The 25,299-nt window shown below is 44.7% G+C and overlaps 1 protein-coding gene across 6 annotated transcripts in view; it reads right to left on the bottom strand.

Annotated features, from left to right (window-relative positions):
• The window catches only part of RABGAP1L (RAB GTPase activating protein 1 like), a 978,589-nt gene that overhangs the window by 128,296 nt on the left and 824,994 nt on the right, over nt 1–25,299 (bottom strand). The window contains exon 1 of one of the 6 annotated variants that reach the window (XM_033916616.1): nt 10,117–12,346. The exons of 4 other annotated variants lie outside the window; for them this stretch is intronic. In XM_033916616.1, the coding sequence (XP_033772507.1) occupies nt 10,117–10,227 (111 nt within the window). In that variant the 5' untranslated portion in view covers nt 10,228–12,346. Of the gene's footprint in view, nt 1–10,116; nt 12,347–25,299 lie in introns of those variants that run through there. One more of the 6 variants, XM_033916614.1, reaches the window with a different exon arrangement.

Below are 25,299 nucleotides of genomic sequence, written 5' to 3'. Positions count from 1 at the left end.
GGTTTCTGCTTTTGAAAATATGGTAACCCTAGGAAGGGAACATATAACATGGGGTAAGAATCCCTGGGTAGATGTGCATGTTTTCCTGTGATCTGTGTGTGTGTGTGTGTGTGTATCTAGGGTCATACTTTAGAGGTGGGATTGTGATAAATGCATGTAATTTATAAAATGCAGGGTACATAAATAAAGGCAATGCATTTACAGAGCAGGTGTAAATTTTGTGCACTACTGGGGCCGGATCTGGGGTCCTATCCCACTTTTATAAAGTTTATATAGGTTATAAACTTACACCAATAAGGTCAACAATCCTTGATGATCAGTAGTAAGTAACTTTGGAGTTATTCTGAAGCATGACACTCATACTGGGATTTGACTGGATGTTGGGGACAGTGTGAAAAGTTAATGCATAGGAGGCCATTAAGTAGACAATACAATGAAACCTTCCGCCCAATGTGTGGTGGCAGCTAAAAAAACAAACAGGATACTGGGAATTATTAAAAAAGGGATGGTTAACAAATCTAAGAATGTCATAATGCTCCTGTATCGCTCCATGGTGCAACCTCATTTGGAGTATTGCATTCAATTCTGGTCTCTTTATCTCAAGAAACATATAGTGGCGCTAGAAAAGGTTCAAGGAAGAGCGACCAAGATGGTAAAGGGGATGGAACTCCTCTTGTATGAGAAACATTAAAACGGTTAGGGCTCTTCAGCTTGGAAAAGAGATGGATGAGGAGAGATACGACTGAAGTATACAAAATCCAGATCAATTTTTCACTCTGCCAAAAATTACAAAGACTAAGGAACACTTGATGAAGTTACAGGGAAATACTTTTAAAACCAATAGGAGGAAATTCCTTTTCACTCAGAGAATAGTTAAGCTCTGGAACATGTTGCCAGAGGATGTGGGAAGAGCGGATAGCGTAACTGGTTTTAAGAAAGGTTTGGACAAGTTCCTGGAGGAAAAGTCCATATTGCTACTCCTTGAATTTTGGCCAGGTACTGTTATTGAAAAAGACATGAGGGAAGCCACTGCTTGCCCTGTATCGGTAGCATGGAATATTGCTACACCTTGGGTTTTGTCCAGGTACTAGTGACCTGGATTGGCCACCGTGTGAACGGGCTACTGGGCTTGATGGACCATTGGTCTGAACCTGTAAGGCTATTCTTATGTTCTTGCCTTGCTGATGCACAAAAACAGTTCTCTGATGTACAATTACAGCATGATGTCTCTGTCCAGTTAGTTTTCTGCACCAGCACCCCCACCTCTACTAGCGCCAACTGATATTCCCTGGTGTCTAAGGCATATCCACCAGACTCCCTCAACAATACTTTTTTTTTTTAAAAAAATCACTGGTGTCTAGGGCATCCCACTCATTACCCCTCCCCTCCACCTTACTAAAAAATAACATTAATTCCCTGGTATCTAGTGGCACCCTTCCCTCCCAACCCCCCTACCCCACCTGACTTGAGCCTGAATGTATTAGGCCCATCGAGCGTCTAATGATCGTTGCTAAACCAGTTTGAACTGGTTTAGGGATAACCTAATTTGCTGACTGATGTACACAATGGCTCACCGTGTGCTTTTCCGTGCGTTCGAACATTCTCTGATTCTGTCATGCAAAAGACCTCATTAATATTAAAATGAGCCCTCTGATCGATTACCTAACATCACTAAGACATGCACTAAATTTTGTGACAGCTGCTAAGGACCTGAAATGACCGGCAGGTCTGCCATAATTTATCTTTTTTCTATTGTGTTACACACACACAATATCTGTCTCCATAAAAAAAAAAAAAGTTGTGCCATCCCCCCAATGATGGCCCCTCCCAGACAATTCCCCAAACAAAACCAAAAAGAGAGGCAGCAGGGATGCCCACTCCCTCCTCCCTGGGCCACCCACATAAGCACATAAGCACATAAGCAATGCCTCTGCCGGGTCAGACCTGAGGTCCATCGTGCCCAGCAGTCCGCTCACGCGGCGGCCCAACAGGTCCAGAACCTGCGTAATAATCCTCTATCTATACCCCTCTATCCCCTTTTCCAACAGGAAATTGTCCAATCCTTTCTTAAACCCCAGTACCGTACTCTGCCCTATTACATCCTCTGGAAGCGCATTCCAGGTGTCCACCACCCGCTGAGTAAAGAAAAACTTCCTAGCATTTGTTTTGAATCTATCCCCTTCTAATTTTTCCGAATGCCCTCTTGTTCTTTTATGTTTTGAAAGTTTGAAGAATCTGTCTCTCTCCACTTTCTCCATGCCCTTCATGATCTTGTAGGTCTCTATCATGTCTCCTCTGAGTCTCCGCTTTTCCAGACCCTTCCACACTCCTGATCCCCCCCCCCCCCCCACTAGGATCGCGCCATGCACATCCCACCACACTCCTGACCCTCCCCCATGAAGATTGTGGCCTCCTGGATACATCCCACACTGCTAACTCTCCCCCTCCTCACGAAGATCATAGCCACCTGGACACCCTCGTTCCCCACGATGATAGCAGTGCCCCAGACACCCCCCACATGAAGATCCTTGGCAGGAGGAATGCCCACTTCCTCCTGCCTCTACCACTCAGCTCCATTCATACCCCCGAACCACCCCTGTACCTTATATGGAAGAAGAGAGCAGAAGGGATGCTCACTTCCTCCTGCTGGCAGGCCTGCCTCTCCAAAATAGCAGGCCTTCCCCTTCCCAGCACATCCTGGGATGTACTGGGAGTGGCCTAAGACCCTGATTGGCTCAGGCCTAAGGCTCCTCACACAGCAGAAGGACCATAGGCACCTATGTCAATCAAGACCTTAGGCCCCTTCCTAAAAGCTCCACCCTAGACTCCACCCAAGCTCTGCCCTAGACCCAGCCCCATAGTAATAATACTAATTGTAATGCCATTTCTTCCATTCATTCTTCATATACACACAATATAATCTTATTAACAATACATAATGTTAACAACATAATTAAACTACACAAAGTACATTGTATTTAGGGAAAATTTTAATCATCATTTAAATTCTGCATTTTTCAGAGAAGTCAAGGAAATTAACAAATAGAAATCTCCGGTTCACCCAGGTGTCTAAGCCCTGCCCATAGGAGGGGCCTTAGGTACCTGGGCCAATCAGGCCTTAGGATGGTGTGGGATGGGACAGAGTGGGGCGGGCCCACCTCATTTGGATGAAGGCGGGCCTGCCAGCCAGACACTGGAAAGACCTAGCTGGCCACCTTTCATGGTAAACCCGGGGGGAGGTGGCTGGGGAGAAGGGGGTTCCTGCAGAAGGGGTTGAGCCTACTGTTGGCTATCATCAGGGGGTCCAGCAGGAGGGGTTCAGCTCCCTCCTGCCAGCAATCATTGAGGCGGGTGGGTGACCTCCCGGCAAGAAGGGTTAAGCGCCTTCCTGCTGGCGATCGTATAGGGGTGGGGGAAGACTGGCCACTGCTACCGCAGCCGCTATACTAATCGCAGCAGGAAGATCCTGTTCTGTAACCAGCGTCTGTAACATGGATGTCGGTTACAGAATCAGGTTTAGTTTGAGTGGGTGTAGGCCTGATTCTGAATAGGACGCCCATCCCAGGCGTCCTAAACAGAATCCGGGCCTTAGTGTGTGCTGCTTGGCAGCATACCTTTGTAAAAGCCCGTCTTGGAGCCTTTTGCTCATAAATTGGCCCCTATGAAAGCTTACTAGGGCTGAATGCCTAAATTTATACTCTGTTTCACTATGCTCCTAAATTAAGAAGCATAAAATATGGCATCAGCGGCAAATTCTTGGGGGGATGGGGAATAAGGGGCTTAGCGGCAAATTCTTGGGGGGATGGGGAATAAGGGGCTTAGCATTAAATGTTCAACACTAGACTCATAAATTAGGCTCATAAATCTAGGCCGGGGACCTGCAACCTTTTTAAAGCAAAGAGTCATTTCATTCTAAGTGTTTGACCCAAGATTTAGAAAGAGCTGCAATGGGTAAAGAAGGGGGTTTGAGATTCGATTTTTAAAGCGATATAGATATACTTGTATATGCATTTAACATAAAAACAAAACTTCAAGTTGCATCCAGCCTGGGCAGAAACAGGAAGTTCTGACAGAGAGTGGGATGCAGCAGAGGAGAGGCTTCCTAGTTAGCAGCAGGCAGCTGTAGAAATCGCTGCCGCTAACCTGCTGAAGCAAAAGAAGTGTGGGAGATACAGTGACCGTGGGAGCTCAACGCAAGAGATAAAATTGGCAGGGTTGACGGCGATGGCATCTCTACAAATGAGTTGAATGCACCTATTGTTTTGAGAAGAGCCACAGGCACTTGGTCAAAGAGTTGCGTGTAGCTCATGAGCCGCGGGTTGCCAACCCCTGATCTAGGCAAATTAATGGCAAGCCTAAACAGAGATGAATTGTCAGTTGAAAACGTGGAGGGGCATAATCGAAAGGGACGACTAAGTCCGTTTACATCCATCTCGCAAGTCGTCAAAAAAACAGCTTAAGACACATTTTCGAAAGATACATCCAACTTTTTTTCGTTTCGAAAATCGTCTAATTATACGTCCTGCCGATCTGATCGTCCAAGCCACTTAATCGTCTATCTTTATACCACATTTTCGTCCAACTTTCTATCCAAGTCCAAAAAGCCTAGAACAAGCCCTGTTGGACGTGGGAGGGGTCTGCAAAGTGATGGACTGCACACCCAGACATGCCACCTAAATACTGGGGTACCTTAGTGGGCACTGTTCACTGCTGTGAACTTCACAAAAAGGGTGCCATGGCTTCTCCTCCCTAAAGCTCCCTTATAGGTTATGGTGAACCCCCCCAAACCACCTCCAGAATCCCCTAGAACCACTTATCTATTACCCCAATAGCCCTTACGGCTGCGGGAGTCACTTATATGCCAGTACAAAAGGTTTTTGGGGGTGTATAGGGAAGTGCACATGTTTAAGTATCAATGCAGTGATTACAAGGGTTTATGGGCATGGGTCCTCCTCTCTATGGGTCCCTAACCCATCCCCAAGACGACTTAAGCTGCCTCTGTGCTGGACGACTAGGTTTTCCTATGCCAGGCGACCAGATGATGATGGTCTGGAGACTGAATTTTAAAGTTGTGATTAAAATTTTCATGGGGTGGGAGGGAGGGTCGTTGATCACTGGGGTAGTGTATGGGGGTCTGTTTTATGTGTTTTCAGTGCTTATCTGGTGACTTTAGGTGGGTTTTGTGACTTAGACCATGTTTTACATGGTCTAAGTCACAACGTCCAAGTTCTGTCTAGGCTCTGTTGTAAAAAGTTTCGGTTATACATGCTGTACGACTGTCTAAGCCAGCCCACGTCCCGCCCAACTCCCACCCTCGACACGCCTCCCGAAACGCCCCGTTTAGTTTTGGTTGTTCAGCGGCACTATGAAGGCCTAGGTCATTTAGAAATATGTCCAAAACCGGTTTTTATTATCGGCACGTGGATGTTTTTGAGAAATGTTTGTCCAAGTGCCGACTTAGGCTGGTTTTTGGATGTTTTTCTATTTCGATTATGAGTCCCATAGGCTCCTAAATTTGGCTGAAAATAGGTGACAAATTTAGAAGCATATCTTAGGAGCATAAATTTAGGAGCTCCGCTTTTTTTTTTTAAACTATCAGGTCCCTGCAGAAGCATTCTTCATCCATGCCTCAGCAACTAAGTGTATAATCTCAATAAGGAGCCTCCATATTGTAAGATCTAAGAGGTATACAGCACATTACTTCAACTAAGTCAAAATGAGCATTTTTAAATACAGGATATTGCATAAATAGCTGTATTTTATATAAACACACACACATACACAAAACATGTTTAGAGAACACACATATCAACAAAGTTGTAGCACTTAAATAATGGGCTTGATCTTATATATATATCTGAAATGAATGCTTTTGTTTAGTCTCCTTCATAGTAAAGCCCATGGAAACAAAAGAACCCCAAGTAAAATGTACAATAGGTTATAGATATATAAGCTAGTTAGATTCCATTTTAAAGTGATTGACTTTCTTATGCTAATTATATAAAAAGAGGTCATTATAGAAAAATGTTTCTCTGTTTAAAGTCTCTTTTACACACAGAAAAATGCTTTTCTATAATTGTGTGGAACGTGTGGTGACAATAGCACATGTGCTACATACATGTGCTACATACATGAAATTTTGAAGGCAGAGCTGCTATACATATTCGAGTATCCTCTATAATAAAATCCTAAGCGCACATGTGCACTTAGGACGGTGTGTTTTCTGACACTGTGCTGTGTCCCTTCATGTCGAATTTCATTTTCGAACATGGAAGCAAGAAACACGCCGGCAACTCCCCCCTCCTGCCCTCACTCACCGCCATAGAAACCTCCATAGGCATCGAAACGGGGGTGGGGGGGCACAGGTGCCCCTGCCGGCATCTACTTCTCACCATCGCCTGCTTACCTGCCCGCTGCGATTCACTTCAAAGAAAAGCACTGCGCCGTGCTGCTGCTGGCCTCGCCGTCTTCTCTCCACTGTGGCCCGCCTTCTGCCAACTTCCTGTTTCCGCTAGGGCTGGCCGCAGTAGACCGCGAGGCGGTCATTGGGAAGCAGGCAGGTGCTGGCGGCAGTTGCGTGCGCCGAATTGGTGCTTGGGGGCAGGAAGATGGGAGACAGGCCTTAACTGGCTTTCGCCAGCATGCCGGTGCGGGCAGCCAACCAGCCCCAGCTCATCCGCTGGAGCCAGAAAGACGAGTATTATCAGGGCTGCCTGAGAGCGGGCGCCATCGAGGTGTGCCAGATTCTGGCTGGTGAGCCACGAGCCAGCGGGGCTGGGCGCGAGCTGCAGGCAGACAGTGTGCTAGGAGCCCAGGCAGCGACTGCAGCTCGAGGGAGGTTGAATCCATTTCTCTCTACTTAAAACTTGCCTGTCCCTCTCTCTATCCACCCCCCCCACCCCCCCACCCCCCCGTGTGGTAAAAGTGCAGTGCAGCACTTTTCTTTGAAGTTAAACATGGCGGGCGGATGAGCAGGCAGGAGGGAGGGGGGAGGAGTAGATGCCAGCAGGGGTGCGTTACAGAATGAGGGAAGCGGGGGGAAGGGAGAAATTATTTCTATACGACTTAGGCCTTCATAGTGCCGCTGAATGACCAAAGCTAAATGGGGCGTTTCAGGAGGAATGTCGAGGGCGGGAGTTGGGCGGGACATGGGCCGGCTTAGACTTAGTCGTACAGCATGTATAACTGAAAGTTATACAGCCCACGATCGACAGAACTTGGACAAAAACCCACCTAGAGTCACCAGATAAGCACTGCAAGCACATAAAACAGACCCCCACACACTACCCCAGTGATCACCAAACCCTCACCCCTATAAAAATATGAATCACACCTTTAAAATTTAGCCTCCAGACCATCATCACTTGGCAGCCTGGCATAGGAAAGCCTAGTCGTCCAGCACAGAGGCGGCTTAGGGACTCATGGAGAGGAGGACCCATGCCCATAAGCCCCTGTAATCACTGCACTGATACTTAAACATGTGCACTTCCCTATACACCCCCAAAACCCTTTTGTACTGGCATATAAGTGACTCCTGCAGCCATAAGGGCTATTGGGGTAGTAGATAAGTGGTTCTAGGGGATTCTGGAGGTGGTTTTGGGGGGGTTCACCATAACCTATAAGGGAGCTTTAGGGAGGAGAAGCCATGGCACCCTTTTTGTGAAGTTCACAGCAGTGCCCTGTAAGGTACCCCAGTATTTAGGTGGCATGTCTGGGTGTGCAGTCCATCACTTTGCAGACCCCTCCCACGTCCAACAGGGCTTGTTCTAGGCGTTTTTGACTTGGACGAAAAGTTGGATGGAAATGTGGTATAAAGATGGACGATTTAGCGGCTTGGACGATCAGATCGGCAGGACGTAAAATTAGACGATTTTCGAAATGAAAAAAAAGTTGTCCCCTATAAACCCCCAAAACCCTTTTGTACTGGCATGTAAGTGACTTCTGCAGCCATAAGGGCTGTTGGGGTGATAGATAAGTGGTTCTAGGGGATTCTGGAGGTGGTTTGGGGGGGGGTTCACCATAACCTATAAGGGAGCTTTAGGGAGGAGAAGCCATGGCACCACAATGAATATGTATGAGATGGATTTGCATGCACTGCCTCCTTGAGATGCAAATCTATCTCATGCATATTTATTGTGGATATCCTGAAAACCTGACCTGGCTCCGGCTCTCGAGGACCGGAATTGCCTACCCCTGGCCTCGGGTGCCTAATGCCCTTTCAGTGACCCTGCAGAGGACCACAACCTATGGAAAAATGGGAAATTACCTTAGTAGGGATAAAGAGTAACATGGGTCCCTAATCCTATGAAATAAAACAAATTAACCTACCATATACATCATGAGAAAATGCAACTTTTTCAGGATGTTCACAATGCACAAGCTTTAATTTGTGGTCTGTGAGGTTACCATAACTGCTCAACAGTAATTTACATTCCCTTTACTCGAGCTCACTGTTGAAAGAATGAAGTAACAAAAAATAAAAGAATCACTGGGCTAAAGAAATGAGATGTTTATGTTTATTTGACTAACTGCCTTTTGAGAGAAGCAGCAAGGCACTGTAAATGAAACCACATAAGTAATAGGTTAATTAGTTGCTGCTTCTCTTTTAAACCAAAATGATAGTTTTCTTTCTCCTGCAGTACCAAAAGTTGATCACGCTTAGCAGGAAGAAGCAGTTAATTTTTCACAACAGACTTCGTGAATGAGCTGTTCAGTGAGATAAGAGCTTAACGCTAACCCTAACTGTTGCATAACTGTGAAACATACCATAGTAAGAGGCGTACACAAGAGAGAGAAACCATTTAACATGCACCATATGTCTTCTTAATTTGGACCTCAAAACTTCAAATAGTATGGTGCAGTTTGTTTCCATGATATGCTAAATGTTTATTTCCTCAATTGTGGGTCTGGACCCTGGTCACAAGATAAATCGTTGTGGGCACTCTTTTAGGAAAATCCCAGGGAGTGAAGTCAAGAGGTCTTTTAATGAGTTTAGATCAGCATCAAATTTGTTGCATAGTAATTATGGAAAATACATATGGATATAAATTATGAAAACTTTGGCACCCTGACATAGGCCTTAAATGGACATAGGCCTGTGGATCATACTTAGGGCTCCTTTTACTAAGGTGCGCTAGCGTTTTTAGCGCACGCAGGATATTACTGCACGCTACGCGGCTAGAACTAACACCAGCGCACTGCCCTAACGCACTTTAGTAAAAGGAGCCCTTAAGACAGGGGTGTCCAATGTCGATCCTCGAGGGCCGCAATCCAGTCGGGTTTTCAGGATTTCCCCAATGAATATGCATGAGATCTATGTGCATGCACTGCTTTCAATGCATATTCATTGGGGAAATCCTGAAAACCCGACTGGATTGCGGCCCTCGAGGACCGACATTGGACACCCCTGCCTTAAGAGGTCTGATGAGTTAGAGACCTCTTTACCCTTTCAAACCGCAGCTACTTTACAACAGATTACTTCATGAGGAACACTGTGCATAATTACCAGCCAATCTCTTGACAGGCAACATTATTTTAAGTCAGGGTATCACAAACTATGTGCTCGTCTGGAGGGCCTCTGCACATGTGTGGATGTCGACGTGATGACATCACACACGCACGTGATGTCATTGCATCGACACCTGCGCAGGCGCCGAGACCCTCCAGTTGTGGTTTGCAAGACACTGTTTTAAATGGTATTCCACTCCTGGAGCTTAAGGGCTTCTTTTACAAAGGTGCGCTAGCGTTTTTAGCGCACGCACCGGATTAGGGCACCCTACCCGAAAAACTACCGCCTGCTTAAGAGGAGGCGGTAGCGGTTAGCGGGCGCTACTCTGCGCTTTAAGGCCCTAACGCACCTTTGTAAAAGGAGCCCTAAGTCCAATGAATATAACTTCCTTGAAGGATACTTATCCCCGAGGGAAAAATAATATCTGCTTAGATTTTCTACATTTATAGACGGAGCAGATTCAGAAAGCATTTTCTATTTTACATACTAAAGCATAAAAACAGGAGTCCAAGGTTTGCTAAGCATTTTCCATGCATACTGTTCTGTAACTCTACATCATACGTGCCAATGCCAAGAGAAGAGGTCATTGAAAGACCATCAATACCTACCACAGGCTTAGGTTTGCTCATGGCCACCAACCTGGCCAGAAAGTCCTCGTCATACATTTGGCTGAAAACATGGGCATCATAGGCCACTGTTATGGAGACTTCTTCCATCATCTTGCAAAGAGGTTCTCCGCTAGCAGCAGCGACAGAAGGAAACACACTGAATCTTCTTAGTGTAACTGAAACTCACAGTGTACACACCCCTACCTGAGCAGGCATAAATGGGAGGCTTGCCAGTCACAGAGAGACACCCATTTGGTGCTTCTGTGTTTGATTCATTGCTCCAGGATAGTGCAGTGGGAGGGATCTTCGTATTTGTGCATTAAATGGTGTGTTATGAACAGCTTTCTCATTGTCCCAGAAAATGACTCTCATTCCAGAGCTACCAAGCACGTCAACAATGTCTTTTTCTTTTAACACAAAGATATTGAAGAATTAATTCACTGTACGTTGTAATTGTTTCAGGTTATAAAATTTTCTTTATTCAGTCAGATGAGGGTGTGTTTTTCCCAATCATTTTGCCTCAAAGTTCCAGTGTCAAGGCAGATTCCTTTTGTTGGGGGAGGTCCTGCTTGGTTCCTTATTGCACAATTTCAAAGGACAGAAATGAGAATGTGAAAACTGTGCTCTCACCCTTCTCCGACACTCATGACATTCATGAGAAGTTTTTAGCTATCCCAGATTGGTATCTAGTTTCTCCAGGACTTTTTTCTGCGACAGAACCGCTTTGTTGCTTGAAGCATCTGCTTTGATCAGCCCAAAACTAGTCAACAGGCAACAGGTACTGTAAACACTATACAATGTGAAGACCTCAGAGGAATTGGGAAAAAACAACCCCAAACCTGTTAATGTATCTGAAAATAAACCTGTGTTATCTGTTGCTGCATTAAGTAGTAAATTTATCTTTTCAAAAGCGTAAGATTAGGTACTGAAACTTGAAATTTCCACACCAAACTGTCTGTCAAAAGGATAAAAGCAAGGTGTATTTTCCTTAAAGAAAACGCAAAATATTTTCAGTGTTACATAGTTATCCAGTTTTTTAATCCCTTGATATGCAGTTTGGAAAGTAGCGAAACAAAAAAATAAAATAAAAATATTTGAGGTGAGTTTAGTGCCCCATCCAAAATCTCATCTCAGAGCTTATTCATAGTATTTCCACCAACTCTTAAAAATTGATCCCCATAACACACCCCTTTTGCCAGAAATGTTCTTGACTCTTTCTTTGCTGTTCTTCAGCAAATGTAAAAAAAAAAAAAAAAGACCACAAGTTTTACCACAAACTAAGAAATAACAGGAAGGAAAAAAAATGAAGAATAACTTTCAATAAAGCGATCGATAGAGAATGACAGCAATCATTTAAACATTCAGCAGTCTGGTGCAGAGCATGCCCCAACTTGTCAGAGGATATTTTTCTTCTCAGTGCGCTGCCCATGAAAAGAGAAAGTCAATTCAGAGACAGCGAAATGTTGCTCACTCAAAATTTGTGGTACAGACTGTTCATGTTGTGAGCGGGGAGCATTTCACTTCTCACACAAACAGGATGAGAGCTCCAGCTTCTCTGCCTGTCACTTTTTCCTCTCTTGTTTTGTTTTTTTATCCCCCCCCCCTGATGTATCTTTACCATACAGGCTGACAAAATATTTAAAGAGCCCTAGCTCCATTTGCATTTGAACAGGACTCTTCAGCAACAGCTGTAGCACTCTAGATTAAAAACCAACAAGGCTTCCTGAACAGACAAAATGAAAGACTGCATTGCTAAGAAACAGCAGAGTTTTCAATAGGTTTATATAGTCAACAAAATGCAGAACTTGAGATGAAAACCTTTTTTTTTAACCCTTGAAGTGGTGAATAAAATATGTATACTTTAAAACCCCTCTGATTGTCCACATTTCACATCCAGGAGCTCATCTCTTGTGGCCTGGTGAGGTTTTCGTAATTTTGCTCGTTACCTACAGGTAGCACAAGTTTAAAAAAAAAAAAAAAATAGACGGAAGAGGCAGCACTGAAATGACTGACTCATGAGCAGACAGGCTTCAATGTCATTTCGTATCCCTCATCTAGTCAGAAACGGTTTCAGGGCGTCAAAATCTTCTCCATACACATGTACTTCCAGCACTCAACATCTCCCAGCTCTCCAGCAGCAGGACAGAGCAGCTTTCTGTGTCTAAATGAGGTGTGCTGACAAAGACACCTGTTGTGGGAGGTGAACGAGCTGCCTACCCATGATCCTCCATTCTCCCTCAGCTGGCACAAGCCCAGCAGCACAAACAGCCAAGCAAGAGAGAATACAATACAGGCATTCCTCAGTGTAATAATGTGAGCATAGGGAGGGGCGAAAAGCACAGTTCTCGAAACATTAACAACTGTAGTCCCATTAAGGTTTTCCCGATTTCACAGAATTCTCATTTCAATTGTACAGAAACAATTCAGCAATGTAAAAAAGCATCTCCTGAGCCAAGCCTCAATAAGTGAGGCAGGAGATAGAGCACTTGTGACAGCTAACAATTACATGCTGAATGAGACGGTGTTCTCATCTGACATTAGCTACGCCTCCCCATGCCCTTAAAAAATTAGGATTAGCTTCATAAGTAGATTTATTTTAGGACAAAGGATTATATAAATGCAGCTATTAGGACATTATAAGTTTCACAGAGCTAGCACTATTCTAGCTTCCAAGAGTTTACTCTAGTGCAGTGGGCTTCATTGATTTTTAACTGCTAGGTACTTTGGATTCAAAAGAGTTGAAGAAGCGCTGGCAAAATTTTTCCCATGCAAGACTGTCAATCCATGTGTGCCAATTACATATTCCAACCATTTTCTCTTTCACTTCTCCTTCCTTATACCACCACTCTCACTCTCTCTTTTGCTTCCTTGTATTAGTTTTTTGATCTCTTCTCTTCCTTGCCCCAGTAGCTAGTCTCTCTCTCTCTCTAAGCTCAACCTTCCTTGTGCCACCAACTTCTCTCTCTTTCACCTTCTGCCACCAGTTGCTCTCTCTCTCATTCTTCTTTTCTTATGCCACGAGTCCTCCTCTGTAAATAATAAAATGAACTCACAACAGTGAATTGCACCTGTGTATGTGTGACCGACATTTGGGCTACTGGGGCCAATTCTGGAAGGCCCTAGGTGTTTTTATGTGGCAGCTGGCACTGGAGGGCATTTCAGTAGGGTGTTTTGCGCTTGCTACTGGAGTCAGCAGGGGCTCACAAGTGCAAGGGCAGGAGCTGGTCTGGGAAGCAGACAGCAGTGGGGGGTAGGTGCAGGCAGTGATTCTGGCTGGTGCTGTGAAGATGGCTGCATTGAGTGAAGCTGAAGGAGAGGCCAGGGCAGTGGATGGTGAATAGTGCCACACATACACCCGAACAGAAACATTGGGCTGTGCTGATGCTACTACTATAATCGTGGCTGAACAGTGAAAAGCAGGGGAGAGCATCCCTGGGGCCAGACTCTGCAGCCGAAAAAGGTGAAGGCGCAATAGGGAGCCATGAGGAAACAGACTCTATTAATCTGTGGGAAAATATGTCCAGGCGGTTTCTCTGCATGAATCAGCTCATGCTGGCCCACTACTTATGCCTTCTTGAATTAAAGCCTGTGCCAGGAGAAGAGTGTGGTGTAGTGGGTAGAGCTACAGCTGCAGCACCCTGAGGTTGTGGGTTCAAACCCTGCACTGCTCCTTGTGACCCTGGGCAAGTCACTTAATCCTCCACTGGCCCAGGTATATTAAATAGATTGTGAGCCCACCAGGACAGACAGGGAAAATGATTAAAGTACCCGTAGGTAAACCACTTTGAGTGTGGTTGTAAAACTACAAAAAGGCGGTAAACAAGTCCCGATCCCTTCCCTTTACTAAGCCTTCTAGATAAATGTTAATTGGTTGCCTAAACTAAAATAATAATTATAATGACCTTGTACTGAAAAATAGTGTCCTAGGGCAGTGTTTCTCAACTCGGACCTGGAGTACCCCATTGCCAGTCAAGTTTTCAGGATATCCACTATGAGTATGTGTAAAATAAACTTGCATATAATGGAGGCAATGTATGCAAATCGAGTTTATGCATATTTATTGTGGATATCCTAAAAACCTGACTGGAAAGGGGGTTACTCCAGGACCGCTTTGAGAAACACTGTGACCTAGGGAATAACATGTCAATTAAATATTGTGAGGTCAATATTTAGAGGCACTTAGCTGGTTAGCAGGCTGTAAAATGGTAAATGCTGTTAAGAGGGATATTCCCCAGCACTAACCAAATAGTGCCACTGAGCATTTCCCTCTGGACCACCTTGGCACTTTCCTGGACAGTACCAGATGGTCCATGGGCAGAGCAGGAGGTTATCTAGAGCCCATATTCAAACCGCTAACTAAACAGATATAGTTAGTACAACAAAAAGGCTATCCTAACTTTATCCCATTAGCTTTTTGGTTAGCAGTTTTGGCTAATATCTGATGGTGCTGAATATCCAGTTTCACTTTAACTATATGAGCTGACTTTTTGACTAAATGCTGACCACTTTGGTTCAATATTAGGCTTTGTGTGTGTTCAAAAAAAGTGTAAGAAATACCCTAATTCTGGAGGGTTGCAAGCCATTTAGGTTTTCAGGATATCCCGATTGAATATGTTATATTATACAATAACTGCTATTCCACCTTTACCTATTTAGTTCAAGGACGGATTACAGAAATTAATAGCTGGGTCAGTTGACCCAGGAATTACAGCAAATGAAGAGAGTTATGCAGACATAATGCAGTATATTTCTTATGTAAACTACAAATTAGTTCATAGTTAATTCAGGGCTCCTTTTACGAAGATGCGCTAGGGCCTTAACACGCGGAATAGCACACGCTAAATTGCCGTGTGCACTAGCCATTACCGCCTTCTTTTGAGCAGGTGATAGATTTTTGGCTAGCGCGCGCTACTCCGAGCGTGCGATAAAACCGCTAGCGCATCTTCATAAAAGGAGCCCTCAATTTCTTGGAACAGAAAAGATTTTAGCAGTTTTCTGAATCTGAAATATTTTTGCATCTCCACTATAGCAAAAAATATCTTATGCATATTGGTGAGCAATATCCTAAAAATCTGACTACACTTCTCCCTCCAAATCCACGGTTTCAGTATCCGCGGATTCGGTTATTTGTTGTTTTTTTTTTTTACAATTTCCTTTTTTGGGCTATTTTTTTAGCCGTCTGAGCCTCCCCAGAACCTTACCTGGTGGTCTAGTGGTGAAGCGGGGCAGGAACGATCTCAAGACTACAATGGGAACTCACGGCAGCTATTTTGGTGACGGCTCTGCACAGGGCAGGAGCATAGGAAGATTGCTCCTGCCCCGCTTCACCGCTAGACCACTAGGTAAGGTTCTGGGGACGCAGGAGGGAGTCAGGGGTGGGTCAGAGCCGGCCAAAAAGTATTATTTGTGGTTTTTCACACTTCGCGGTCCAGCTCTGCACCACAGATAAGGAGGGAGAAGTGTTGTTGCGGCCCTCCAGTTTGACATCCCTACTTTAATGTTTCTTTCTTTCCCTTCCCCATTGTAGTGTTATGTGTTGGTATGTAGATAGCCTGAAGCAGTAGTGTAGTAAGGATGCAGCGGGGGTTGGGGGGGGCTGACCACCCCGGGCACCTCTCCACCAACCCATGCCACACTCACACTCTCCCTTTCCTCTACTCCCATACCTCTTTAAATCGTCACTAGCACCAGCAACGTCTTCAGCTTGCTGCTCCCAGTGGCCTGGCTCCCCTTTGAAAACACTTCTGGGTCACGGGACCAGGAAGTGATGTCAGAGGGAAAGCCAACATCGGTGTGAGCAGCAGGCCAGAGAAGTTGCTTGTGCTGAAGATTTAAAGAGGTAAGGAGGAAGGGAGGGCGCGAGTGTGGCATGGGGGGCAGGAACGGAGCGGGGGTTGGAGAGGAGGGTGCCTCCTACTCTCGCTATGCCACTGGCATGAAGCCAGGCCCAGGAGTGACTGCATGCTTTGATGTGCTGTATTATTAACACAGCACTACTAAACTACATTTATTTAGTTTGTTTTATGCCAAACCCAATGAGCCAGGTTAGTTAATTACACCTCTGGATGTAAATAGTATTCCTAGGGGAATTCTTTATGCAATACCTGACCTTCTCTTTATCTTCCCTGAAAATGACCAGATATCTTCTTTGGAATCCACCTTCTATAACTCTTTTGTATTCCGCCTTGATCCGCAAGGTAATGGCGGAAGAGAAATCTCTAATGTAATGTAATATTTTACCATTATGCATGTTATATTTATTTAACAAAATAATATACTATATCAATTGTCTTTGACTAGTAATTAATCTAAATCTCTTAAAGACACAAAGCTGTTGATCACTTATTATTACCAACACAAAGAAAGGGAACTACAAATACACAAAAAGCCAATTACACCATTAAAAAGTGTACAAGCCTGCAGAACTGGTACTTAATATTCTTTACTCATCAATGACCCAACACTGTCAGTGTTTCGGCCAATGGCCTACATCAGGGGTGTCAAAATTACCATCCCTCAATGATCAACTCTCCATCATTGGGAATCTTGTGGGAAACAGTTTGAAGTCCAGGCTGATTGAAACTAAGCCTTGATTATTGTATTATTTCTAATGGAGCACTTCACAGAATACAAGATAAATATTCCCTTGTTTCTTCTTCTTGGAAAAAAAGCTGAAAAGATGGATGGATCAAAGCTTGTAAGTGATTTCACTGTTTCATCAAAGACCTAGGGCTAAATTCACTAACAGTCCAATCATGTCCCGACCGGTTTGCGATCATTTTCTGACGCAATTCACTAACCTTCCGCCAGATCCGATCCACCCATGCATATGAGGGGAAACGGCATGCAAAGTAGGAAGACCTCAATTTACTAAAGAGAAAAGGGAATACCAATTGGGCTGGCAGATCCAATCTGAAGCGACCGCTGAAGTCCAATCGCTCACGTCCTTACCTGCTGTCCTGCTGTCTGCCACCCTAAAATCCCAGCCCTGCAGCTCTGAAACCATAAAAATAAAACATCTCCCTTGTGCAAAAAAGCGCCCTGCTCTCCCGCCCTGCTTCTCTGCGAGCCCATGTTTTTAACCCATGGGTTAAAAGCGGGGCTGCACTACAGCGTTGTTCCAGTCTGATTTTGGTTTTGTTCAAGTCTGATTTTGATTTTGTTCCTGTCTGATTTTTGTTCCAGTCTGATTTAAGGGCAGCCATCCCCCCCTTCTGTTTTGATCTTGAGCTGAGCGAGCTTTGCAAACGCATGTGCGGATCGCATCTCCAGGAAGAGAGGATGGTCTGCACTTGCATCTGGATCGCTCTGCAGTGATGCGTGGGAGCGCTTGAGGGCGTGTGTCTAATCAGATCATTTGCATGGGGACTCTTTAGTGAATTGGTCACCCAGCAAGACGACCACGGATTGCACACAGATCACCCAAAAAAAAAGAGTTTAGTGAATCTAGCCCTTAGTGGCTTCTGTAATTGCCACCTTTGTGTCCCGACTCAGCCAAACATCATGTCTAGTAGTTGGAGTCAAAGCCTGTGGTTACAATCCTTCTTCCCAGGGAGAGATGAAGGATTGTAACCACAGCACACCTATTCTCTGCCCCATCCTAAAAAAATAAAATGTTTTTTGGGGTTTTTTTTTTAGAATGTAGATGTCACGCACTTAAAACGTGTCATTTGGAAATCCTTAGTTCTGGCTCACTTTCTCTCTGATGAAGATAAAGCCTTACTGCCTCTTTTACAAAGCCGTGTGGCAAAGGCCCCAAAGCCCTTTAAATCTCTATGGGCTTTGGGGCCATTAGTGCAGCATAGCCACTAGCACGGCTTTGTAAAAGAGGCCATTAGTTGACCTTTTAATTTATATTGTTTTAAAGTTGGTGATTAACTACTGGAAGGTTAATACAAATTTATTGGTGTGGTGGAACTGGGCTTATACTGTACAGAAATTATGAAGATATATTAGAAAGCAAATCTCCACAATTGAAGCTTTTAAAAAAACTGAAGAAACTGGAGGTCTTCGTCTCTTCTTTAACTTAATCTACAAGCAACATTTTCTACATTTTATTTTTAACAGCATTGTTTCTTTTAATGTTTATTAAGTATTAGTCTTATAACCCGTTACATTAACGGGTGCTAGAATATATGTGTGTGTCCCTGTCTTTATTTCTTTCTCTCTCTCTCCTTAGCCGCTTTCTATATTTCTGTCTTTCTTTCTGTCTTTCTTTTTCCTCGGCTGTCCACCCATTCTCCCTTCCTTTTACCTTCCCTGTGTCCACCACCACCCCTTCACTGCTCCCCTTATCCAGCAGCAGCCCTTCTCCCTTTTTTTAATCTCCCCCCTGTCCAGCAGCACCTCTTTCCTGTTTCCCTGTTCAGCAGTAGGCCTCTCTTCCTTTTTCTCCCCCCCCCCCCCGTCTCTTCCCCTGTCCATCAGCACCTCTTTCCTGCCCCCCTGTCCAGCAGTAGGCCTCCCTTCCTTTTCTTCCCCCAGCACCTCTTTCCTGTCCCCCTGTCCAGCAGTAGGCCTCTCTTCCTTTTTCTCCCCCCCGTCTCATCCCCTGTCCAGCAGCACCCCTTACCTCGTGTCTGCCCTCTGACGACAGCCGCCTCAGCCTGCAGCCGCCGGTACACAAGGCCAAGAAAACCCTGGTCTAATATACAGGCACCTAAGTTGTACATGCCTATTAACACCAAAGTCAATTTAGGCGCTCCTAGGCATGATTCAGCAAATGGTGCCTAACTTTGAATGACATGCAGGAGGTGCTGCTTCGCTAGGCCCTTAATGCATTATAATTTTAACAAGTTAAAATAAAATTAAGGCTTGTGCGGCTTTTCCAGTTAGTTTCTTCTCATGATCCAAATATTATGGACCATATTTTATAAACAGTACCGTAAGTTAGGTGGCGGTAGGTGCCCTACCACTGCCTAACAATTGTTTTAATTGGCTTTAATCGGTGTAGTAATTGACTGCGTCCTTTAAAACTGATTAAAATAGTGGCACCCTTCCCTGAATCACAGACAGTGTAAACAATTTGCTGTACAAATTTAATTGTTTTGTATCTTCGTTTGAGGATTGTGTGTGTGGGGGGGGGGCGGTTTGAGGGGGATTTCTGAAGATTTCACATTGTATTTGCTATGTATTTGTGGTAGATTTTTGAAACTAATAAAGATATTCTCAAATAAAACTGATTAAAAACTCGTAAAAAAAACTAGGCGCCGTTAACATGTCTAAGCAGCATGCCTAATGGCATCTTATGTCTAAATGGGCGTGGTTAGGGAAAGAGCAGGACTTAGATGTTGTTAGGCACGATTCACTAAAGAATTTAGATGCCTGCAATGCAGGCCAGTAAAATGCTGGCATACATTACAGGTGTCTAAGTTTTTTCTGGACACGCAGCTGGCATCTAATTTTGTAGATGCCGCTGACTTAGGCACTGTTTACAGAATCTAGCCCTATAAGTATATCTATTTAGTGGGCTCTTCCTGCACCACTCAGCTCTCTGAAAATGTGAGGCACCCTGGTACCTGAAATCCTGCACCGTTATCAAAGTCTTGCAACACCAGCAGGAACTTCAGCACCGTGCAGATCACGCTGTGCTAGAGCCACACAGTACAGCAACAAGAATTCATCTGCTTGCTTATTTTCAATCATGGCTCTTACTGCCCGCAAGCTTGAAAGCCATTAAAGCAGGTACAGCAGTTTTACCTGTCTCTGGAGGTCTCACATTTAAATTCTGCATCCTGCTGACCTGCAAATCTTTGTGGAAAATTGATAAATTCTGCATCTTGGGGAAATTCTGTGACAAATTCTGTATTGTGCAGGTGCACAGGAATCTTCAAGTTGCATGGAATGTAGCTACTTTTTGGGATCTACCAGGTACTTGGGACCTGGATTGACCCCTGTTGAAAACAGTATATTAGGATAAAGCACCTTTGATCTGACCCAGCAAGGCAATTCTTATTCCTATATAATACCTTATATTTAGCATATTTAAGTGGTTCACAATGATAAAATTACATAAATTCTAAACATGCAATAATTTGACAATAAAAGGGGTTAGAAAGGAGAAAATTGTACTGTGCTTCCAAAAATTCATAGAGGATAGGTGGCATGGTGAGACAGTTACAATCCTCAACAGAATTGCCAGTCCAAAATAATTACAGTATTTCCTAATGATTTGAGGCCAGCGGTAGTTGATGGTTATGAGAAAGGAAGCTGTATAGGATATTAGGAAATGAAGACCAACTGACTGGCTAAAAGGCCTTGCACTGCTTTTAGTACTGTATCTCCTCACTTGGTGTACTCTGAGAAGTTCACAGTATAATATGACTACAATTGCTAAACCTGAAAAGCTAAAGAATACAATACATTCTTTGGAAAAAAGAATACCTTTATAATATTAATAAAATAATGTACTGACTTGCATATGTAATAAATTTCATACTATATTCTTCTGTAAATTGCACATCAAGGCATTGGGGGGTGGTAACCAGACAGTAACAGTTAGGTAGCAGCTATGAGCATAAATGTTTACAATACTAGTACATCCACTTGCATATGCCAATATTCTACCCAGTGGCGTACCAAGGGGGAGGTGGGGGGCGGTTCACCGGGTGCACAGCCGGCCACCCCCCCTATTCTGCCGCTGATGCTTTCCTTAACCAGCAGCAGCGGCAGAAAACAGGGGTGTCCACGGATGCTCACTCCGGCAGTTCTTCAGCTTCTGGCCGGCTCCCCTGCTCAAAGCCGTGAGCGTCGGCTCCTCGCACGATTCGCAGCTGTGTGAGAAGCATTCCCTCTGACGTCATGACGTCAGAGAGTAGGCTTCCAAAGCAGCCGCGGATCGCGTGAGGTGTAGACACCCGCAGCTTTGAGCAGGGGAACCGGCCAGAAATGCTGGGCAGGGAAGAGAAATGTTGTTGCTGCACAGGGAAGGGGAGTGTAGAAATGTTGCTGCTGCACAGGGAAGGGGAGAGGGTAGAAATGCTGCAGAGGCAAGGGGGGAGAAATGCTGCTGCTGCACAGGGAAGGGGGTAGAAATGCTGCATAGGCAAGGGAAGGGAGAAATGCTGCACAGGCAAGGGGGAGAGAAATGCTGCTGCTGCACAGGGAAGGGGGGGGGAAATAAATGCTGCTGCTGCACAAATATCCCACCCTCCAAAAACCCAACAATTATCTTCAGTTTTAAGAAAACAAAAATTATCATAAGAACATAAGCTCCCCCCCCCATCTTGGACGTTTATGTTCAAAGGGAAAGAGTAATATTCATTCTTTACAATATTTTGTTAATGGGTCCCAAACATCTCTAAATTTTTTAAAATGCCCCTGTTGAATAGTTATAGCACGCTCCATTTTAAAGATATGGCATAAAGAGTTCCACCCAAAATTATAACATAGCCGATACCAATTTTTCCAATTATTTGTAATATGCTGTATGGCAACCCCTGTCATAATAAGTAGTAACTTATTATTAGATGAAATTTGGCTCCTCGCTCTCATTGATGTACCGAATACTACAATATCATACGATAAAAGCCACCAGATTTTCCAGTAAATTATTTACTTGACTCCATATGGATTCCCAAAAACTATGTATCAATGGACAATAGAATAATAAATGACCTAATGTTCCAGCTTCAAGATGACAATGCCAGCATCTATTAGACTTAGAGCTATCTAATTTTTGTAAACAAACTGGGGTCCAAAATGCTCTATGTCACTGTTCTTCAACCGCCGGTCCGCGGACCGGTGTCGGTCTGCAGAAAATTCCTGCCGGTCCACGCAGGGCCGGCAAGATCGACAGCTGAAGTCCGCGCAGGGCCGGAGAGATCATGGGGAGCCTCCGACATTGGCTTTCTCCCCTCTCAGCAGTTCTCCTTACTTACCAGCGCAGCGATTCAGGAAGGCAGCCTTGGGGCTTATGCTGAGTCACGGCCGCCTCTGATGATGCAACTTCCTCTTTCCTCAGAGGCGGTGCGACCCAACAAAGGACCAGAGGCTGCCTTCCTGAATCGTTGCGCTGGTAAGCAAGGAGAGCTGCTGGGAGGGGAGAAAGCCACTGTTAGAGGCTAGGAAGCTGCTGGGCATGGTAAAAAAAAAAAAAACGGGGGGGACAGCTGCTACTGGACCTGGAGGGAGGGAGAAGGAGAGATGCTGCTGGGAGAGGAGGAGGGAAAGGAGTCTGGGAAGCTGCTGGGCAAGGGAAAAAAGGGACAGCTGCTACTGGACCTGGAGGGAAGGATAAGGAGAGATGCTGCTGGGAGGGGAGGAGGGAAAGGAATCTGGGAAGCTGCTGGACAAGGAAAAAAAGGGACAGCTGCTATTGGACCTGGAGGGAGGGAGAAGGAGAGATGCTGCTGGGAGGGGAGGAGGGAAAGGGGTCTGTGAAGTTGCCGAGCAAGGGAAAAAAAGGACAGCTGCTACTGGAACTGGAGGGAAGAAGAAGGAGAGATGCTGCTGAGAGGGGAGGAGGGGAAGGGAAGAGAGTTACTGCAGGACAGGGGGAGAAGGGAAGGGATAAGAACAAAGGAAGGAAACAGCTGGCAGGGAGATTAGAGGAGGGGAAGGAGAGAGACAGGAATGAGATGGGAAGGGGGTCAGCAGAGAAATTGACAGGGACAAAGATGCTAGAACTGGTGTAGGAGTGATAAAAATGAAGAGAGCAGTGAAGCTGGAATGAATCATGTAAAAAGGTGAGAGGGGGCATAGGCTAGATGGAAAGGGGAGAGGGGCATAGAAAGAAGACAAATACCAAATGGAAGGGGCAGATGCTGGATTGAAGAGACAGAGAGGGCAGACGCTGGAAGGAAGAGAGTGAAAAGAAGATGAAAGCAGAAACCAGAGACAACAAAAGGTAGAAACAAATAATTTTATTTCTATTTTGTGATTAGAATATATCAGATTTGAAATATATATCCTTTTAGAGCTGGTGTTAGACATAATTGGGGACTGCAAAGTCCAGGCAGTGGCTTAGGGCTCTCTCTGACCAGGGGGGGCAGTTGCCCTAGTTGCACTTCCCTAACCCTATTCCTGCTATGTGTGACTGCGGTATTCTGTTAGCATATTTCTGTGTAGCATTCTGTAATAAGTTGGCTTATTCAGTTTTCTTGATAGTAGAGGGGATATATGTGAAGGGGAGGGGAGACAGGGGTTTTGTTGATCCTTGCTCTGTATTATTTGTATTTGTAAAATGACAATTGTACAGAATATTGTTTATTTTTATACTTTAATAAAATACATTCAATATAAAATCATAATTGAGGCTTGTGCAGATGGGATCAGATGGTTTGCGAGGACCAAGCTCATGGAGACGGGGCGGAAACGAGGTTTTTAAATTTCAGTCCTAGTAGTTTGCCGGTCCACAAAATAATTTTTTTTTTCCGCCGGTCCATAGGTGTAAAAAGGTTGAAAAACACTGCTCTATGTAATAAGAAAAACCAAGTTTGTCTCATAGATGCTGACATTGTACACCTCATTCCCCTCTATATTCGCAAATTCCATATCTACGGATTCCCTTATTTGCGGTTTTAAACAAAAAAAAAATCACTTTCATTTTTCGGGCTATTTTAAGCCCTGTAAGCCTCTCCTTAAGCCTTACCTGGTGGTCTAGTGGGTTTTTGGGGCAGGAGTGATCTTCCCACGCTCCTGCCCCGTGCAGATCGCTCACAGGAAATGGCTCAAGAGACTACGGGAGCTCAAGGCAGCCATTTCCTGTGAGCGATCTGCACGAGGCAGAAGCGTGGGAAGATCGCTCCTGCCTGAAAACCCGCTAGACCACCAGGTAAGGCTTAAGGAGGGGGCTTTCTGGGCTTAAAATAGCCAAGGGAAGTGGGGGTTAGGGGCAGAACCGGCCTGAATATTATTCGCGGTTTTTTCATATTCGCGGGTTGGCTCTGCCCTGAACCCCCGCGAATACGGAGGGGGAAGTGTATACTGATCCCAGGGCACACAATGGCTTCCCCCCTGTCTGTCTCAATAGCAGACAGTATACTTTTCCTCCAGGAACTTGTCTAAACCATCTATATTAACCGCTGTTATCACATCCTATGGCAACACATTCCAGAGCTTAACTATTCTCTGAGTGAAACCAAAGTGGGTGGGCCTGGTTTCAGACCCATCCAATAGCAGCATATCTACAATACAGCTGCTGGGATCCCCAAGCTCCCGAAATCTCTTCTGCAACGTACCTTTAAAGAGCTATTCTTTGCCGGCTCTGCCACTGATATATATACAGTATATATATATAGGACAGACTGCAGGTAGTACAGTAGCTAGAATATTTGTTACCCCGGTGGTTGCTAGGCAATCAGTTTTGCACTGCACTGCTAAAAAGGGCATGAAATTAGCAGCTCTTCACCAAAAGGCCAAACTGAATGCAGAATTACCTATTTGAAAGGCAAAACACTGAAGTATTTGAATAGCAAAGAGAAAAGCATTAACTTGTTAATCAGATAAATGTGGGCCTTTTTTAAAGTGCATTCTGCTGAATGTTCAGAGGCAGTAATTGGTATTGTAAAGAGTTTAGTTCTACATGTGGGCTGCTTCAATTGCAATGAATTTACCATTCAGGTTCAATTCACTTAAGGATTTTTACTATAGCTACATAATGAGAGATGCAAAGAAGTGACAAGGGCCTTAAGTGATGTTAGAATGGCATCTAGCACTGCCATCTGATAACCTAATTGTTATGTAATCGTTCAGGGAAAAAGCCAAGCAAGGCCTGGGACATGCATTAGTGGCATAGTGCAAAAATGTCTCTGTTTTAATTTCATGTATGTTTTTACTGTAATCTACTTTGGACCAGAGCAGAATATTCGCGGGGGTTAGGGGCAGAGCCAGCCTGCGAATATTGAAATATTGCAGATAACTTTCAGGGCCAGCTCTGACTGACCCCTGCGTTCCGGACCTTCCCCAGACCTTACCTGGTAGTCTAGCGGCGACGCAGGGCAGGAGCGATCTTCCTACATTCCTGCCCCATGCAGAGCCATCATCAAAATGGCTGCCGTGAGTTTCCGTTGTAGTCTCAAGACTACAACGGGAACTTACAGCAGCCATTTTGATGACGGCTCTGCACGGGGCAGGAATGTAGGAAGATCGCTCCTGCCCGCGTTGCTGCTAGACCACCAGGTAAGATCCGGGATGCAGCATAAAAAAAAATAAAAAAATCACAAATAACCAAATCCGCGGGTA

The sequence above is a fragment of the Geotrypetes seraphini genome, chromosome 12 (assembly GCF_902459505.1).
Source record: "Geotrypetes seraphini chromosome 12, aGeoSer1.1, whole genome shotgun sequence".
In the NCBI taxonomy this organism is placed as follows: Eukaryota; Metazoa; Chordata; class Amphibia; order Gymnophiona; family Dermophiidae; genus Geotrypetes; species Geotrypetes seraphini.
This window is presented reverse-complemented; position numbering and strand designations above follow the sequence as displayed.